The following is a 13,390-nucleotide window of genomic DNA, read 5'->3' as shown; positions in this document are numbered from 1 at the left end:
TTTTTATCTGTTGCTCCTGCAAACACAGCTTCAGAGTAACAATACAAATTTGCACAAAAAATATGTTTTCATATTTTGTCCAAGGATTATTCATGAGTTGGAAATACAGTGTAATGCAATTCTATAATGGTTCATGTTAAATGATATTGTCTGTTTGATAACAATTTTATTATATACTGAAAAATAATGACATTAAAAAGTAAAACTCATACTCAGCATGAGATTTCACTCTTGGAAACAAAATGGACAAATGATCAAACAAAAATGTTATGAACCCAAACTCATTTAGTTAGTTTGATATTTAGATAAATGCTTTGATTTTTTTCCCCACCATTTTTCCTGTTACAGCTCCTCCAAATGCTGACAGTTTCATACCAGTAGAACATCATGAGAACAGCATCACCCTGCAGTGGAATAAAGTCAGCAACAATATTGGCTTTCTTCTTCAGTGTAATGCTCCAGAGACAGACATCAGTGTCCCAGATGAAGATGGACCAGTAACTCACACAGTCTCATCTCTCACTGCTGGAACTCAATACACATTCACTCTCTACTCTGTGTTTGAGAACATCAGAAGCAGTGGAGTCAGCATTACTGCAGTCACTGGTGAGTTAACCCATCTCACACAACTCCAACCTTCAGTTTAAGTGTGCAGGTAGCATTTATTCTCAAAGTTACCTCAGTGTTCTGCTTCCGTCACCTCTGCTATCCTTTCCGTTAAGGTCTAACGTCTGTTAGGCTATAAGCTACCTGACGTAACCTGCTGGATGAGATGAGTTAACGGGCAGGTCAGCTCTGTAAAATTCAGAATGAACCTGCAGTAGCAGCCAACCAGCCCCAACATCCACCTCACCTCTTTTTTGGTCTTGGGGATGCGATGGCTGCTATGTGTCTATTTAAGGGCACACCTGCCCAGCCCCGAGTTTGTACCCCAGATACTGTAACTTTCTGTGTCTAATCACACATTTCTTTGGGTTGGCTGTAAGCCCCGCCTGCCTCAGAGACCCCAGCGCCATCTGCAGACTCTTGATAGGAAAGATATCTTGTGTTCCACCTTAAAACTATGACATGATGTACTGATGTCAGCATACTGAATCACCAATAGTTCTTTTTCTAGACACTCACCTTAACAATAGAGACAATAAGCTAATCAAATCATCTGTTAATCTTTTCGAGACTCGAGCGCCATCTGCTCCCACCCGCTGCACGTGCTCCACATAGGTGTCACTGTGGATTATAATATCATCCAGGTAGGCAGCAACACATGCAGCAAATGTGATGAGTTGGCACAAATCATACAGAGTGGAGAACGCCATATTTTCCTCAGACTCTGGAGATAATTGAATCTGCCAATAGTGCTTGGTCAAATCTGTGTTTTGAAAAAGCGAGCAGTGCCAAACACGTTCAGAAGGTCGCTGACCTGGGATATGGGATAAATGTGAAACTGAAACCTCATTCACCTTGTAGTAGTCCACACAGAACGTATAGATCCATCATTCTTCACCACAAGAACTATGGAGCTAAACCACAACTGTGGGATTCTTCTATTCATCTAATTTATTATGTAAATAAACAAGAGGAAATAATGAGTGAGATGCTGGAGCACCTGTTGGAGAGAAGAAGGCAGAAAAGTGGGATTGGTACATAAAAAGCAAAGAAAGAAAAATAAAAGGAGCAAAAGGAGTCTACTTACATTGCCTCTCCAACTTTGTCTCCAAAGCACTAAACCTGAACTGTCCCTCCAATATATTCATTTCTAATTCTGTCCACACTGGTCACTGTTAAGTTTGATTTTTATTTGGGATTAATAGAATCTTTAGTTTCCTACTGATTAAATAATTACTTAGAAACCTGCAGACATATGAGTATAAAAGAATCACGAGCAGTTGTGGATACAATAACTTGCACCAGATATTTGTCACAGCCACCTCCTAGCTTAGTGTCTGCAAAACAAGCAGCTTCTCCCCACCAGTTTTAACCAGTTAGACAGATGCACTTTCTAATATAAAACTCTGTGAACTGCTATGAGAGGTTACTCTCTTTTTGGAAGTCTGACTGCAAGTGTTTTACAGCTTGTGGTTTTCTAAACCAAAGAGATTAATGTACATTATAATATTTGATCATTCAATGTTCTAATATATAATAAAATAAGAAATGTTATACTGGTGATTGCTCAAGGTGGATAAAGAAACACGTTGTCACATTTGCATTGAAAACGTGAGCATTTTAAAGCAGGCACAGCAAAAAGATTTACATATTTGATGAGGCAGATTAATTCTTACAGCAAAACACTGGGTCAATGACCCAGGACCATGACAGTACCCCCTCTCTACGGGCTGGCTCCAGACATCCCAAAATTACTACAAACAAAAACAAAAAGCAACCCAACCAGGGCGTGAGGTGGGATTCCAGAACCGAGGGACTAAGTCTAAAGCAAAATATTAATTAAAGGCACAGATACACAGGAACAGTCCAAAACAGAACAGGTGTTTTGTTTTGGACTCAGGTTGACCATGAGTCCAAAAGGATCAATCTGGGGGCTGACCCGGAGGCCGACGGCACAGAAATCCAAAATCTCGAAGTTCAGGGGGGCGACTACACGGAGAGCAGCGACATCATTCAGGAGGCCGCCCAAGACAGCAACGATGTCCACCCAGCGGCCTGGAAGGTGGCCGGCGATGTTGAGGCGCTGGACGTGGATCGGACGGCGGCGTGGCAGTCGCAAATGATGGAGCAGGTGGTGGCGCTCCAGGCAACGGTGTGGAAACCGCAGGTGGTGGCGCTGAAGGCTGGATGGATCCCTCGGACCCTCCAGCGGACACAGGAGACGGCTGAAGCGGCCCCTCGGACCCTCCAGTGGACACAGGAGACGGCTGAAGCGGCCCCTCGGACCCTCCAGTGGACACAGGAGACGGCTGAAGCGGCCCCTCGGACCCTCCAGCGGACACAGGAGACGGCTGAAGCGGCCCCTTGGACTCTCCAGCGGAGACAGGCTGCTGAACGGGCCCCTTGGACATACAACGACATGGGAGCCACTGAGTGCTGGATTGGCTGACTCAAGCCTCCAGCAGGAGCAGATGCAGCACCAGAAGGTATTGCGACTCCTGGCTGAGTGTGTAGCCAACCAGGTGGCCGAGAGGCAGACTGAACAGGAGACTGAGCTACAGGGGACTGAACAGGAAACTGAGCTGCAGTTGGTGGAGCTAATGGCTGAGCTGCACACTGAATGACTGACTGAGTAGCAGCCTGAGCGGCTGAGTGTAGTGATGGTTGTGGTGGGAGTAAAGCAGGTGGTTGAGTGGATGACTGAGCTGCGGGTAGAGTTAACGGCTCCCGAACAAGAGACTGGGCTAAAGGCAACTGAGGAGATGGGGCAGCTAACTCAGCTTCTGGCTGGGCAGCTAACTCAGCTTCTGGCTGGGTGAGAGCAGTCTCTGGAAAAGCAGTCTTATTGACAGCAGTTATAGGTGAGGCAGGGCAAACAGCATTAACTTCACTTGCCGCACAAAAAAATAGCCCCTAATGGACAGTCCCACTGTCTGAAAAAGCAGGAAAACTCTTTCACCGACCACAGCAGGCTGCTCTGAAGTCCCAAAGCCCGGCTGGGTAGAGACGCGCCAGTGGCGCAGCCGTCACTTTCTCCTTGGAGGTGGCTCCAACGGGCCGGGCAGGTAAGCGGTAGCGGCTGGGGATTGAAGGTGAAGCTCATTGAGAATAAAGCCCTGTATGAGCGGGTGAAGTGCATCCAATAGCCAGGGGAGACCGGAAACGAGTCACTGTAGCCAGCTTGCTACAGCACAACGAAACTCCTTCCCTGAATGCTCCAGCCAGAGGTTAACTAGCTTCTCCACAAAATAAACGATGTCTTCTTGCAGCTCCTCAGACGGATCAAGTGCCGCTGGGTCCATAGTGGCTGGTTCGTACTGTCAAGATCTGCGAGGCAGATCGTCAGGAGATGAGAAGTGTGGACCCAAGTGCAAGCACTGACAATTGAGTAACTGAATTAGTTCATTTACAGGGGAAGGTGAAGCACAAACAAAAGTGGAGCATGGCAGGGAACTAAACTAACAAAACCTAAACTGGGAGCAGCTACAAAACAATAATACAGAGGAACAAAAAACCTGAGACTAGAAACCTGAAAAATTAAAACCTGGAACCTAGAACATGGAGAAATCCAACAGGATTCACACAGGAGATATACAGGTAACGATACACAGACGAACCAGCAACTAACAGAGGCAAACACAAGACTTAAATACACAGAGGGATAATGAGGGAATGAGACACAGAAGGACAGCACAGCTGCGAGTAATCAGACTTGACGAGACCATGGGGAAGCAAAACTCAATACACTGACATAAGACACGGACCTTCACAATAAAACAAGAAATACACAAATACGCAGACCGGAAGAAGGGAGACAACTAAATAACCAGGGAACTAAAAAGAGGACATAAGAAACTCAAAACAGGCTAACTAGACTCTATAGTATGAACTAAAGACTACTACAAATCACAGGAAAACGCAAAACACTGGGTCAAATGACCCAAGACCATGACACAGCCACAGCAGATGTGTTTTACTGAGGTACTCTTGGTAGGAAAAGTGAGACATCTTGTGTTCCACCTTAAAACTATGACATGATGTACTGATGTCAACATACAAAATCACCAGTAGTTCTTTTTCTAAACAGTCCTTGTAATAACAGAGAGAATAAGCTGATCATGACATCTTTGTTTCTCAGTTCCTCAGAATTCAGAAGGCCTAATATCATCAGGACAAACCGACAGCAGTATAAACCTGCAGTGGGCCCCAACACAGACCGGGCCCCAACAATCCATCTCTCATCAGACATTCATTCATGCATTTGACTCAGAGACAAACTGTATGTGTGCACTTTATTATAGTTTGTTACTTTGCTGGGAATGTTGGCCTAGTGATGCTTTTGTTGTTCTAATTAATAAGTTGTGTTACACTTTTTAATGTTACTCTGCTTGCGCTAATGGAAATAAAGGGGGAAAGGGTTTGTTTTTTATTCTTAAATCTTTGATTCTGTTTTTATCTGTAGCTCCTGCAAACACAGCTTCAGAGTAACAATGCAAGTTTGCACAAAAAAATGTTTTCATATTTTGTCCAAGGATTATTCATGAGTTGGAAATGCAATGTAATGCAATTCTATAATGGTTTGTGTTAAATGATATTATCTGTTTGATAACAACTTTATTATATACTGAAAAAGAATGACATTAAAAAGTAAAGCTCATGCTCAGCATGAGATTTCACTCTTGGATATAAAATGGACAAATGATCAAACAAAAATGTTATGAGCCCAAACTCATTTAGTTAGTTTGATATTTAGATAAATGCTTTGATTTTTTTCCCCACCATTTTTCCAGTTACAGCTCCTCCAAATGCTGACAGTTTCAGACCAGTAGAACATCATGAGAACAGCATCACCCTGCAGTGGAATAAAGTCAACAACAATGTCAGCTTTGTTCTCCGGTGTAATGATACAGAGACAGACATCAGTGTCCCAGATGAAGATGGACCAGTAACTCACACAGTCTCATCTCTCACTGCTGGAACTCAATACACATTCACTCTCTACTCTGTGTTTGAGAACATCAGAAGCAGTGGAGTCAGCATTACTGCAGTCACTGGTGAGTTATAAATTTGTAATCAATAAGGAGACGTAAAATGTGTTCTTTATCCTCAAACACTTTATATGCTTAAAAACCTTTAAATTGATTAGAATTCCCAGTCTACTATTAATACAATACAAAATACTACATAGAGTGCGGTATACAGGTCAACGGATGTTCAAGATGGGCTTTACGTCTTCCAACAACTGCTCACACTGTCAACCACCACATTAGATCAATCCCTCTGGGCTTCTTTGATCAGCTCCATCACCGACTGGGGGTGGGGGCTCATGGTTTTGTTTCCCCTTTGTTATTGTGGTTGATGTCGGGGTAGGTTTGGGCTTGGGCTCTGGGGATTCCCTAGGGACAGGTTTCTTGGGGGATCAACCTGGGGGCTGTGGTCATGACCTGGATGTGGCTCTGGTGGCTCTTGGGTGGTGTTTTTCTAGCGCCTGAGTTTGGCAGGTCTGGTGAAAAGTCTCTGCTGGCGGACGTAGGTTACCGGCAGAGGTGGGTCGAGTACCGAAAAATTGTACTCAAGTAAGAGTAGCATTACTTTAAAATATTATTACTCAAGTAAAAGTGAAAAGTAGTCATCAAAAATGTTACTCAAGTAAGAGTAAAAAAGTACTTGGTGAGACTACTCAAGTAGCGAGTAACTATTTAAAATGTCCGATTTATTTTTTAACTAAATGCTATCAGACAAACAAAAATAAATAAATATACAAATTTTAGTATTTTCAAAAGGAATATATGTAAAAAAAAATCAACAAAATAAGGCAAAACTGTTCTAATTTCCAGATTTCAGTTTTTCACAACATAAAGCCTTTTTAACCAATACCTACAGTAAATAATATAAATGTATAAACAGTGCAAACAATTTCCAGTGACAAGATATGCTGTAAACTTGTAAATATTCATTTTTGCTCCAAATGGCACAGCAGACTCAGAGAAAACATTAGAACGAGGCATCTTCAACATATGTACATACAAGGCAGCTCAGTTTACCATAAATTGTATAAGTGTGCGTCTATTTCTGCATATTTAGCAAAAATGTGCCATTTCTTCACTCAGTGAAGTAATGGTTAAGCTTCAGCAGCAGTTTGCTCTCAAGGTTCTTGCTGTGAAGCTGTAACTGTTTAGCAGTGAACAGGAGTCCTGCCTGACTAAGAAGTCCTTCACAATCTCCAGATGCATGAAGAGCTGTATTGATTTTGATCGACAGCTTCTTGATGTGAGGAACGCCATGCAATAGATCCACACCTCCAGTGAATGGACATGAAAGGTACCTCTCCAGCTCCCCTGCTTCTGGCTTTCCTGACCCCATGGAGCCATTATCTTAGTCGGTTAGGCTGCTGTTTGTGCTGGCCTCATCCAGCTCTGAGTCTAGGTGATGTCTGATGAAGTTGAGACCTGTGGAAAGATGTATGGTTTTTGAAAGAATTAGATCTGGTCATTATAGTGCTGTATACACTGCCAAGCTGCAGATGTTTGGCAAGAAAATTTTATCACACTGGAGATGGTTTTTACTAACTCTTGTTGAAAAACAAAATCTTGTCATTCATATCCCACACAAACAGTTTGCAATGAATTCCAGATTAAGTTTAAAATAAGAACGCGTGCAAGTCTAAGCAGTGTTGGCCAATAGATCCTCCTGTTTGGCTGTTACTCTGGGAAAAGACGAAAAAGACAGTGATGGAAACCGTGACTGGAGCTGCGATGTAGCCTATATAATATTTATATTGTACGAACGTGATAATTATGTATATTGTAATAACGTGATATTACATTGTTCAAACGTGAAAGGTATATTGTTAGAACAATATACCTTTCACGCTATATCACGTTATAACGTGATATAGCTCTATTTTTCTTTTGCCTGGGTGGCAGCTCTACGCTTACGTACTAGACTTCTGTATCCGAGTCTTTTCAATGTGGCCTCACAAAATTATCACGGCTACAACAACCATGAAAAGAGTTGGATGGACACTGCTGCTCAATTACAGCTGCCTGGTCAATGTTTTTCATTAGTAATTTAGCAAAGTTGATGGTGGTGGTGTGTGTGTGAGTGAGTGAAAGACAGAGAGGGAGAGCAAGAGACAGATTTTGTATGATAAGCTTCATGTTATGAATGCACAGTTTGAGCACTCAGGTCGCATCAGAGCATCAGGCCGTATAGTGTGAGACCCTGCATCGTGACCTATGAACTTCTAACCCCTGCGATTTAATTGTACAGTTTGAGCAGGAGCTGAATAACGCGACTGAAAAAAAATCGCAGTGTATGCCCAGCTTAATGCAGACTGTTTAAACTAAACAAGTTGCTGTTTCACATAATAAACCCTGTCAGCCGCAGTATTGCCTTCTGTTTTAACAGTTAAAGCAGTAGAGACGAGCTGTTTGCATGTGCGTGGAACTCTAGCGTCATTAACCAGGCTAGCTGTTAGCTTGTAGCTCACACTAGCTAACCAGCGAGCAGTTAAAAGGACAGCCGACGCTGCGCAAAACACCCACAAACTTATCTCACTACAACGTAGCGCCGAAAATATGACTCACAGGTTGAGCTCGACACAGCTGCTGTAACATAAGACTGACATCCAGCTAACCACAGCTAAAAAGATATTTAGAGAAAACTTACCGGTTCCTCAGGTTACACGAGTTGAGTTTTTTCACGCTGAAAAGTTGGTTTGTTTTGGCTCTCACCGAAGACACCGACACTGAAGACATAGCTGTTCTTTTGTACTGCTTTTGAGCGAAACATTCTTAGTATATGAAGCCAAGGGTGTTCATGCTCTTCAGCTCTAGCGTAGACAACTGGCTCTGCCATGTTTTCATGTGTTTCTTCTTTCCGTGTGTCTGCTACTTTGAAATGCTTGGGTCGCTCTGCCCGCCACAGTTTCAAACTGGTCGTGTGACTGCATGGCCACATCTGATAGGAAAAATGTTACCGGAAACTCCACTGGCGGCATGTTATCTAATGTGTTAAACTAATTATTTTTTAAAAGTGACGAGTCAAATTTTGCAAATGTAGCAGAGTAAAAGTACCGTTTCTTCTTCACAAATGTACTCAAATAAAAGTAAAAAGTATCATGCAAAAAAGGTACTTTAAAAGTACATTTTTTTTCAAAAACTTACTCAAGTAAATGTAATGGAGTAAATGTAACTCGTTACTACCCACCTCTGGTTACCGGCCTGATAACATATCTGCTCCTGGGTGGGTCCAGGGCGGGCTTGGGGACTTGGGGTTCTGGAGGCGCTCTTCCTCCTCCTCCGGGCTGGGGCTCTTGCTGATCAGTGGAACTGGGGACCTCTTCAGCTGGCGGAGAGGTTGTTACCATCCTTTGCAGGGGGGGTCTGCTCTCCAGGAGATCACTCTGCAGGTAGGGGACGAATCTAGCAGAGGTCGAGGATGAACTCAACCTGGATGTCTATTGTCTTATGTAGTCTGGGAGTCGATTGAATGTTAGGGTGGGTGTAGCTTTCCTGTGCGGTGGGGTTGGGTGGGCCGCCCTGGGCTCTGTGGTGCTGCTGTGGGCCCCGGTCCAGATGGGCCCGGCCCCCCTGCCCTTGGTGGATTCCAGGGAACGGCGGTGCCTATTGGGTTCAGCAGGGGCTCCAAGGAGGGGATACTTGGACAGCCCCGCACACCCCTACTCCATCACACCACCACACATGCAGGGCTAACAGGTACAGTTGTGTCACTGAGGTGCAGGGGAAGAATTTCTCCTCTGTCCCCTCTTGGCCACCTGTGCCTCAATTTATTCCACAACCTAAACATTCACATTACTTACACTCTCATAACACATACATATAGGGTGTTGGAGGTAGGCACACTAAACGACGTCCAGAGGACGGTCTGTTTATTTAAACTCACCTCTGGTGCCCACTAAACTGAGAGGTGGGCACCGCCACAATGACTCGACAGATGAACCCAGTCTGAAGCTAGCCTCCACTGAAAAGTAGACATTCCACAGTTCTAGTTAACTGAATGGCGAGCCAACCCAAGAGTAACTAAGATTGACTTTACTGAAACCAGAGCTTCATTCCCATCTCATGGTGGGACAGATACCTGCAGGATTTCAAACTTCCCTTCTTCACTTTGTAATGTGGTAGGACAAACAATTAAACAAACACAGACCGGGGCCCAACGATCCATCTGTCATCAGACATTCATTCATGCTTTTGACAAACTGTATGTGTGCACTTTATTTTAGTTTGTTATTTTGGTGGGAATATTGGCCTAATGAAATTTTTGTTATTCTTGTCAATAAGTCGTGATGACGGTTACACCTTTTAATGTTTCTCGGCTTGCTCTAATGGAACTAAAAAAATTTTTGTCAAGGGTTTTTTTTATTCTTACATCTTTGATTCTGTTTTTATCTCTAGCTCCTGTAAACACAGCTTCTGTGTAACAATACAAATTTGTACAAAAAAATGTGTATCTTCATGTTTTGTGCAAGGATTATTCATCACTTGGAAATAAAATGTAATGCAATTCTACAATGGTTAATTTTATATGATAGTATCTGTTTGATAACAGCTTTATCATATATTAAAAAAGAATGACATTAAAAAGTGAAACGCATACTCAGTGTTGGGTCTTAAAGAGGTAGACCCCACTGACTTAGAGACCAATCACTCTTGTACGAAGCAAGACCACACCACTTTTGTCTTTTTACTTGCTGCAAGGGGAGCCCAATCTCTTCATCTGATCTCAGCCAACTCCGAATTCAGCCTCCCCTCACAGTCCTTTTATTAACAATAGTAGTTACACAAGCATGTAATTAATCATGTGACAGATAAGACACTCACATGAGAGCCTGTGACCTGGGAACATGTGATATGTGACATTCTCTGATAGACCACATATCACTGTGACCTTTCATCGTCATCTCCAGTCACCCGATATATGGCGTAACCTTTTAACGAAACAGTGTGTAGAAAACAAAGGTGAGCATTCTTGCTAAAGGTCTAATCACCTTGGCCATCGTGCACAGCATGAGATTTCACTCTTGGATATAAAATAGACAAATAATCAAACAAAAATGTTATAAGCTAGAACTCATTTAATTAGTTTGATATTAAGAAAAATGCTTTGATTGTTTCCACCCTTTTTCCTATTACAGCTCTTCCAAATGCTGACAGTTTCAGACCAGTAGAACATCATGAGAACAGCATCACCCTGCAGTGGAATAAAGTCAACAACAAAATCAGCTTTCTTCTCCAGTTCAATGATACAGAGACAGACATCAATGTTCCCAATGAAGATGGACCAGTAACTCACACAGTCTCATCTCTCACTGCTGGAACTCAATACACATTCACTCTCTACTCTGTGTTTGAGAACATCAGAAGCAGTGGAGTCAGCATTACTGCAGTCACTGGTAAGTTAATGAAGTTGGTTTGGTTTAACCCATTTGTAAGACAACAGTCATGGGAAACCCAACACACAACTCCAACTTTCAGTTCAACTGTGCAGGTAGCATTTATTCTCAAAATTATCTCAGTGTTCTGGTTCTGCAGTTATTAGACGATACAGGGTCATTTCCTCCAGCATCCGTCACCTCTGCTATCCTTTCCGTTAAGGTCTAAGGTCTGTTAGGCTATAAGCTGCATGATGTAACCTGCTTGGATGAGGTGAGTTAAACAGGCAGGTCAGCTCTGTAAAATTCAGAATGAACCAGCAGTAGCAGCCAACCAGCCCCAACATCCACCTCACCTCTTATTTGGTCTTGTGGATGCGATGGCTGCTATGTGTCTATTTAAGGGCACACCTGCCCAGCCCCGAGTTTGTACCCCAGATACTGTACCTTTGTCTGTCTAATCACACATTCTTTTGGTTTGGCTGTGAGCCCCACCTGCCTCAGAGACCCCAGTGCCATCTGCAGCCACCCGCTGAACGTGCTCCACCTAGGTGTTACTGTGGATGATTATATCATCCAGGTAGGCAGCAACATATACAGCATGTGGCCAGAGTATCCAGTTAATGAGATGCTAGAAAGTGCCAAGGACTCCAAACAAACCAAAGGGAAATGTGAGGAGTTGGCACAAATCATACAGTGTGGAGAACGACATATTTTCCTTAGATTCTGGAGACAAGTGAATCTGCCAATAGTGCTTGGTCAAATCTGTGTTGTGAAAAAGCAAGCAGTGCCAAACCAGTCCAGAAGCTCGGAGACCTGGGTATGGGATAAATGTGAAACTGAAACCTCATTCACGTTGTGGGGGCAGTTGTAGATATGATAACTTGCACCAGATATCAGTCACAGCTACCTCTTAGCTTAGTGCCTGCAAAACAAGCAGCTTCTCCCCACCAGTTTTAACCAGTTAGATAGATGCATATTCTCATATAAAACTGCTAGGAGAGGTTAATCTCTTTCTGGAAGTCTGACAGCAAATGTTTTACAGCCTGTGATTTTCTGAAAAAAAAAAAGGAGATTCATGTACATTATAATTTAATATTATAATATTTAATCATTCAATGTTCTAATAAATAATAAAAAAAAATAAGAAGGTAGTCTTAATAGGAAAAGTAAGATATCTTGCGTTCCACCTTAAAACTATGACATGATGTACTGATGTCAACATACAAAATCACCAATAGTTCTTTTTCTAGACAGTCACTATTGCAACAGCGGTAATAAGCTGATCAAGTCATCTGTTGCTTCTTTTGTTTTTCAGCTCCTCAGAATTCAGGAGGCCTAATATCATCAGGACAAACGGAAACCAGCATCACCCTGCAGTGGAAAAAAGTCAACATCAACATCAGCTTTGTTCTCCAGTTTAATGGTACAGAGACAAACATCAGTGTTCCAGATGAAGATGGACCAGTAACTCACACAGTCTCATCTCTCACTGCTGGAACTCAATACACATTCACTCTCTACTCTGTGTTTGAGAATGTCAGAAGCAGTGGAGTCAGCATTACTGCAGTCACTGGTCAGTTAATATATTTCAGAAAAATGCACTTTTGTATGAAGAACATAATTCCCTGTAGTTCACTACTGATTCACCAGACTAGAATATGTTTGCAAGTTACAATTTTTTTCAAATCGTGTCCTATTTAAATAGCACTCTAATAAAACTCAGCAGTTGGGTAACAACAAAAACAGTTACACAACCCAATTGCCAATAACCCAAAATCTAAGAGAGTAGAGTTTTTTTTTAAAAGATGTTAAAGTTAAAACTATGAAATTCAGTGAATGATGATTAAATTTCAGATCCATTGTATTAATTTAAGCAACTTTCAAATCCTACCTTGCCCAATTTTTCAAATATGAGTTGTTGGGTTTTTTTTGTTGTTGTTTTTGTTCTTTACTTTAAGAAAATTCAATATTTAATTTTAAAATCTTGGCTGAAATCCATTATTCATGTAACAATTTAGACTGTTATAAAGGCAATAAATTAAACCCATGTAGGCAAAGATAAACATTTATATAATCAAAAATGGTATGGTATGGTATATGCTAATGAAAAAAATATGGTAACAAAATTTCACAAGATAACAGGGTTGAATAGATATATTTATTTTATTCATAGTTTATAAATTACCTGTGACATAAATACTCAAGGTCACAAAACTTGTGTTTAAAGACATTTTACATGGTTTTAACATGTGCTTGTAATGTTTCTTTTATGCATATGGTAACAGGGTTGATGGAATAGTAAGAGGGTTGGAAATCAATGGTAGCACTAGAAAAATTTGCATTTCCTGCGAAAATGCAGTGTGGATGCTGTAATGCTGAAGCTGT

General features: G+C 42.0%; 1 protein-coding gene across 11 annotated transcripts in view; it reads left to right on the top strand.

Moving 5' to 3' along the window:
• Positions 1-12,781, top strand: part of LOC116320300 (receptor-type tyrosine-protein phosphatase H-like) — a 56,957-nt gene extending 44,176 nt beyond the window's left edge. For 6 of the 11 annotated variants that reach the window (XM_039609355.1, XM_039609357.1, XM_039609359.1 and 3 more), the window contains 5 exons: positions 343-606; positions 4,745-4,885; positions 5,397-5,660; positions 10,766-11,023; positions 12,321-12,781. In XM_039609355.1, the coding sequence (XP_039465289.1) occupies positions 343-606; positions 4,745-4,885; positions 5,397-5,660; positions 10,766-11,023; positions 12,321-12,706 (1,313 nt within the window). In that variant the 3' untranslated portion in view covers positions 12,707-12,781. The remainder of the gene's footprint in view (positions 1-342; positions 607-4,744; positions 4,886-5,396; positions 5,661-10,765; positions 11,024-12,320) is intronic. The other 5 variants (XM_039609358.1, XM_039609351.1, XM_039609360.1 and 2 more) reach the window with 4 other exon arrangements.
• The last annotated feature ends 609 nt before the right edge of the window (positions 12,782-13,390 follow it).

Source organism: Oreochromis aureus, linkage group 3, assembly GCF_013358895.1.
Source record: "Oreochromis aureus strain Israel breed Guangdong linkage group 3, ZZ_aureus, whole genome shotgun sequence".
In the NCBI taxonomy this organism is placed as follows: Eukaryota; Metazoa; Chordata; class Actinopteri; order Cichliformes; family Cichlidae; genus Oreochromis; species Oreochromis aureus.
This window is presented reverse-complemented; position numbering and strand designations above follow the sequence as displayed.